General features: G+C 39.6%; 1 protein-coding gene across 1 annotated transcript in view; it reads left to right on the forward strand.

Annotated features, from left to right (window-relative positions):
- The first annotated feature begins 2,196 nt into the window (after window positions 1–2,196).
- Window positions 2,197–6,814, forward strand: part of fam83ha (family with sequence similarity 83 member Ha) — an 8,723-nt gene continuing 4,105 nt past the window's right edge. Inside the window, 5 exon segments of the mRNA XM_020601324.1 lie at window positions 2,197–2,587; window positions 3,663–4,114; window positions 4,233–4,397; window positions 5,998–6,122; window positions 6,313–6,814. The exon segment at window positions 6,313–6,814 is cut by the window's right edge and continues 6 nt beyond it. Coding sequence (XP_020456980.1) covers window positions 3,671–4,114; window positions 4,233–4,397; window positions 5,998–6,122; window positions 6,313–6,814 — 1,236 coding nt within the window. The 5' untranslated portion in view covers window positions 2,197–2,587; window positions 3,663–3,670.

Consider the following 6,814-nt stretch of genomic DNA (forward strand, 5'->3'; position numbering starts at 1 on the left):
TTTTCTGCCCTTTTGTTTGTGTCACTAGTTTACACTTTTGTCAAAGGCAGTCTTTATAATAATCATCCTCACCCAGTGTCTCTATTGTTAGCTGTCATCCTTATCCCATTAAGTGGTTTGAGGTTAGCTGATAAAGTGGTTTTCTTTGTTGCATTTAACCCTTATTGCATGTGTAGTGTAATAAATGTTACACTGCACACGTTGACTTGAGATCGGCTACCTGACATCATTTTCATCTTAAGTGCTGTTAAATTACCTATAACCACTTCTGGGCATTTTATTAGTATTTTTATTCAAAATGTACAACAGGTCTAACTATTTTAGCGATCGTGCTATTGTGTAATAAGTCACCATGTAAGCAGAGCTTCCTTTGCTTTGGGGCCCTTGGGAAAAAATGAGCTGTACTGACCACCTGGAGTTTGGAAGCAGAAGTCATCACGTTACCAAGCAAATCTCTAATTAGTCTAGCAGCTGTGAACTGGATTTGTAGTAGTTCTTTTGTCTAAAGTTTTATCATTTGTCTCTCAATCATCTATTCACATGCATGCTTACAAACCAGTGGCAGCGAGGTGCTGGCCTAACCATCCAAAGTATTTTGGGTTTTCAGTATCAAGCCCAAGAACACTAGAACACAAAAGTGAATAAATGTGTGTACCCTGCCTTCGCCCGATTGCCGGCCGGGATTGGCTCCGGCCCCCCGCCCGATTAGTGTACAGGTATGGATGGGTTATGGTACAGTGGGCCCCTTGACACAGACATATCAAAGGCCCCACCCTCCTACATAAAAGCAAAACCCAAGACTGAAAAAGAATCTCTTTAAAGATGTTTTCATCTCTTTGGAGCTGATTAGTGTGTGTTTGCAGATGTTTTAGATGCATTTCCATCTGAAAGTCCCTGATATTTTTGTTCTGTGGAACTAAAGTCAAAGAACGTTCCATGGGGAAAAGGTCTCTGGGGTGCATTGTGATTTGGATTTCCAGAGCAGGGCCAAAACTCCAAGTAGTGCTTTTTTTGTTTGTTTTGTTTTTGTGTCTCTTTGTAAATAATATGTGCCTGTTTTGGCTTTCTTTCTCTTTGGGGACATTTTGAATCTCTATATACAGTACATGTCTTTGTGTCTCTTTGTAAATAATATGTGCCTGTTTTGGCTTTCTTTCTCTTTGGGGACATTTTGAATCTCTATATACAGTACATGTCTTTGTGTCTCTTTGTAAATAATATGTGCCTGTTTTGGCTTTCTTTCTCTTTGGGGACATTTTGAATCTCTATATACAGTACATGTCTTTGTGTCTCTTTGTAAATAATATGTGCCTGTTTTGGCTTTCTTTCTCTTTGGGGACATTTTGAATCTCTATATACAGTACATGTCTTTGTGTCTCTTTGTAAATAATATGTGCCTGTTTTGGCTTTCTTTCTCTTTGGGGACATTTTGAATCTCTATATACAGTACATGTCTTTGTGTCTCTTTGTAAATAATATGTGCCTGTTTTGGCTTTCTTTCTCTTTGGGGACATTTTGAATCTCTATATACAGTACATGTCTTTGTGTCTCTTTGTAAATAATATGTGCCTGTTTTGGCTTTCTTTCTCTTTGGGGACATTTTGAATCTCTATATACAGTACATGTCTTTGTGTCTCTTTGTAAATAATATGTGCCTGTTTTGGCTTTCTTTCTCTTTGGGGACATTTTGAATCTCTATATACAGTACATGTCTTTGTGTCTCTTTGTGGTTGTTTTGTGTCTATTTCTGAGATATAGGTGAGCTCCAGGGGCCCCCCTAGTCCCCCAGGCCCATATCCCTGTGCCCTGTTGGCCCCATCAATAATCCATCCATGTGTACAATCTGGTTTTCAAAGGGGTTTTGGCAGCCTGGAAACTGGATGTTTTTCTTCTTAATAGGTAATAAAAGCATGAGTAAACTATTTATGAGTCATTAATAAAGCCCTTACAGTTCATAAACTCTTAGTGTGTGCCCCATTAGAAAGTGTCATTTCTGTGGTCTCTTTTTATGACAGTAGCTCTATATTTATATTAATTTATACTTTAATTTAAAATAATGACATGTAACACGGTAAAGTTGGTTATACATTTAAGGAGGAAAGTAAATTTGGGTGTAATGTTTGTACACCAATCCCACCAGTGACAAACGCTTTAAACATGAATAAATATGAGGGCAGAGGTTTCGGAGTAGCCAGCAGTGACTGACATGAGGTGATACTGTCGGTAGCGTGCGTGTTCAGCGGGCACGTTAGGAGACAGATAACAGATGTGCAGATTTCAGCTGCCTCGGGACAAGCATGGACAGCGCTGCGAGCAGCAGCGAGCAAACAGTGGAGCTGTAGCGGAGGCGGGGCGAGCTGTTTTTCCTCTGTGTGCTCTGCTTCAAACATTTCTCGCCAACATGCCTCAAGCATGACAATAAACTGGTTTAGCTGGGTGACGGGGGGAAACCGAGGTAACAGAAAACTTTAGACAAGTCCCACCTGGACTACAGATGCGGGACAACTGTTAGGTAAAACATGGCGAAGACAAGATGACAGGTTTAAAGTTTAACCGACGGAAACCTTGACGCCAGACTACTACTGGGGTAAGTTGACTTGGCTAAATGACGTGAGGCCTCTACGGCCGTTAGGTTTTGGAGTTTAACAGGCTGCTAGCTAGCATATTGGACAGTGTTACTCTTTTAAAGCTTTCTGATATTTCGGGCTCAGTGGGAAAATGCTACTAAACTTATTTGTGGATTTGACTTTCAGCTCGTAAATACCGGTAACAAGAAATTGTGATTTATTCTCTCAAGACATCGAAGCATTTTCGGCATTTAGTTTGCTTTGGCACTTCTCATATGTGTGACTTGACATGAAGTTGCAAATGGAGAACTGGGTTTCTGGCCAGAGGGGGAGCCGCGCCCAGAACCATGTAACTATCCCGTGGTTAGATTTCTTTGCCCATTCATTGTGTACTACAGTAGTGTAGTATTATAACGGAGGAGATCCCTGCTATTGCTCCATCTCTTTTATGGGATCTCCAGACCTGAATGACTTGAACATGTTGACATAAAGTTTCAAAGATAACTAACTCTCGTCCTGGTTGACATGGTTGACCTAAGATAACATTTCTGATGTAGATAGGTCTCTCAGTTTGGCAGAAGTATGAAATATAAGGTAAGCTATGAAATAACCTTGTACCACCATTAGGTCTATATACCTAATATATGCACCACACCTGACAAAACACTTAAATATGTATAACATATGCTACAGCCACTCCTTTAATTACTTTTATGACCTTGGGATCATTAACTTTCAGGCTGTAGAACTGAGTCAACATGATGTGCTCATATCACAGCAGGCTATTAGTCTGAAAGAGAGGAAATCAAGATCATGAGTTTAGGATGAACTAATAATTATCATCTGTATCAATGAATTGTTTGGTCTATAAGATGTTAGAAGGTATTGAAAAATTGCCATCCTTTGTTCCCAGAGCCCAAGGTGATCTCCTCTAAATGTTAAACTTTCCAAAACCTAAATATGCTCATTTTACTGTTGTATAAGAGAAAAGTACACAAAGAAAATGGTTACAGATCAGTTTTGGAGTTATCATTCAACACTACTGGAACAGTTTTATGGTATGAAAATGCTTAATTCTGTTTCACCTCTCTCTAGACAACAGTATGGCACGTCGCTCTCAGTGTTCCTCTGCAGAGGAAAACCCCCTGGACCCTAACTACCTCCCTCCTCACTATCGAGAAGAGTACCGCTTAGCTATTGATGCACTGGTTGAGGAGGATTTGGAGGGATACTATAAGTTTCTTCAAAAAGCAGATGTGGTGGACTTCCTGTCCACACCTGAGATTCAGTATATTCAGAGCTCTGTTCAGGACCCTCCACAAAGCCATCAGCCTGAGCCACAGTTTCTGGAGACTGTGGAAGATGGCTCCTCAGACACTTACTGGCCAATTCACTCTGACCTGGATGTCCCCGGTTTGGACCTTGGCTGGCCTCAGCTGCACCACTTCATTGGGCCTACAGAGGTCACCACACTGGTCAACCCACCTGAGCCTAACATGCCATGTATCAAGGATCAGGCCCGGCGTCTTATCAAGAATGCTCAGCAGGTACATCGTTCCCTTTCTATATAAAGGGACACAGGCAAACTTGTCTCTGAATTGTCATGCTCCTGACAGTTTTGTTTTCATATCAGTTTTGTGTGTGGATTTTTTTTTTTCTCCTCAGGTTGTTGCCATAGTGATGGATATGTTTACTGATGTTGACATATTTGCGGATATTCTCAACGCTACCATGAGAAATGTTGCCGTCTACATCCTCCTAGATGAGCAGAATGCACATCACTTCATCAACATGGTGTCCAACTGCAGGGTCAGTCTAGATCGCAATCAAGTGAGTACATCTTCCCTTAAAAGCATATTACTGCTACAATTGTTATTTTGATTCATTCATTGCTTACACATTACATTCTATTACCATCCAGTCAACACAATAACATTGGACTGTTTCCTTTAACATTCATCAACCTTTGACTACAGTTTGACTGCAGAAGCTGAAAAACTAGAACACTGCACTGTTTTCAGAAGGTTATGAAGTAGTCTCACAGAATACATTTGGTGAAATTCTATATTTTTGTTTGTCAACAAGCTCCATGAAAAACAATGAATTCATCATACTACCAACTATTGTTTGCATTTCTAATGTGTGATATAGCTTATTCATCTGTGCCATAAAGCTTCAAACACTATTACACTGAGCAACATGTTCTTTTAGTTTAGTTTAAGTTTATATCTGTGCAGATTCTCAGTCATCCAGGTCATAGTAAACATTTCCTAGGTTATTTCGGTTGCAGTTTAAGTTTATGTTGGCACAACATGTCACACAACACCACACTGTCCCAGCTAGTTATAATTCTATTTAAGAATGCCTATTTGTAAAAAACAACACACACATACAACTTAGATCATACCCCCCTGAATCATAGCCCTGAATATCTTTTCCATTTATAACTTGATTGAACTGGTGACCATGTTTTTCCTGACATCAGTATATTTCTTTTTTTTAGTTAGTATTGAAGAGTAGATGGGAGTGTGTGCACCACTGGGCAAACTCCTTCTTTACTAGACCATGCTTTGTCTCTCTATCACTTAAAAGACTGAATAAAACTGTATCATAGATATATAATATAAGATAAATAAAAGTTGCATGGAGCCCATACTGGTGACAAGCAAATCTGACACCCGCTCACCTGTTTTCACTTGTGTACTGTCTGTTTGAAAGTCCATAGTTCAGGATATAACGATGACAGAAATCACAGCTAAGCCCATCTGCTAAAATGGAGATATCAGGCCTGTTAAAAGTAGATGAAAAATCAACAAATGCTGCCCTTTCATGACCCCGGGGTTTATCTAAACACTTGTAAAGCAAGTTTAACAGGTTTAGAAAGGTGGTGAACAGCAAACAATATATTTATATGTGTATTAATCACACCATCTTACTTTGCCCTGCAATGTTAATCTTACATGCTATTGGCCTATATCATGAGTAATATTGCCTTAATGATTTTTTTTTCTTGTGTATAGCTTTATCTTGTTTGTCATGTGCTTTACGTAATGTGTGTTATATGTTTGCTTTTGTTGTCCTTTCTGCCTCTTGTCTCTAACACTGTCTTGTAATGTTGTTTTTTTATGTGCCTGTTCAGAATAAATTTATCATTGTGAAAAAGTCAGGCACATTTACGTCACATTCATGTTAAGTAATATGTACTCCCACTGATATATATGGTAAATATAGATAATAAAGTATTTTCCCATTGATAGAAATCAGTGATGACTGTAAAAGCAAACTTGAAATGCAGCCATTTTCTATCTTACTGCTTTCAGAGTTTCAGTCCTAATACAATGCTGCCACCTAGTTTAGATTGTAGTTGAGATGATACACTATGTATTGTTATTGCTCATTATTCACTATACTGCGATGATGTGTCTTGCAGTTTTTACGTGTGAGAACAGTTTGTGGTGCCACTTATCACTGCCGCTCAGGGAAATCCTTCAAAGGTCAGATGATGGATCGCTTCTTGCTAACAGACTGCAGGGCTGTGCTGAGTGGAAACTACAGGTGAGGCCATTTCAAATTGACAAAAAAAGCCATGCCGCTACACTTTCACATCTTTGTTGTATGAATTGTTATTGAGATTTTTTTAAATGAATGCATTCAGTTTGCATCTTTTTATACAAAGAACTGACATGAATATGCAGTGAATTTAGTGCTTCTATTAATTCCCACATTTTGTCATGTCTTTGTCCAGCTTCATGTGGTCTTATGAGAAGCTACACCGTTGCATGGCACACCTTTTCCTTGGACAGCTTGTAGCTACCTTTGACGAAGAGTTTCGGATTCTGTTTGCTCAGTCCAAACCGCTGATGATTGAGAATGTGCATGCTCCAATTGAAGAGTTTAGCCTTTTAACAAAGAGCCAATACCCGAGTGAAAGAATGTCAGTGTACAGAGAGCCCAGGAAATTTATGGACACCAGTCATTCAGAGGAATGGGTGAGACATTTGTATGATGAACCTGTGAATGTTGATCGGAGACTGATTCATGGCCCTTCAGATACGTACAATAGGTTTCCCTCCCAGCAACAACCCATGGATATATCTTCTGATCCCGTCCCCTCCAGAATGCCTATGATGGAAAATCCTCCTTTCATGCATCACAGTTATGCTGAAGGTGTTCATGGTAGATTGTCTTACCCATCCCTGCTACAGCAGGGAATATCAGAGTCTGAGAACCAGGGCAGACAGATTCAC

This window comes from Monopterus albus, unplaced genomic scaffold (assembly GCF_001952655.1).
Source record: "Monopterus albus unplaced genomic scaffold, M_albus_1.0 scaffold3.1, whole genome shotgun sequence".
Classification (NCBI taxonomy): Eukaryota; Metazoa; Chordata; class Actinopteri; order Synbranchiformes; family Synbranchidae; genus Monopterus; species Monopterus albus.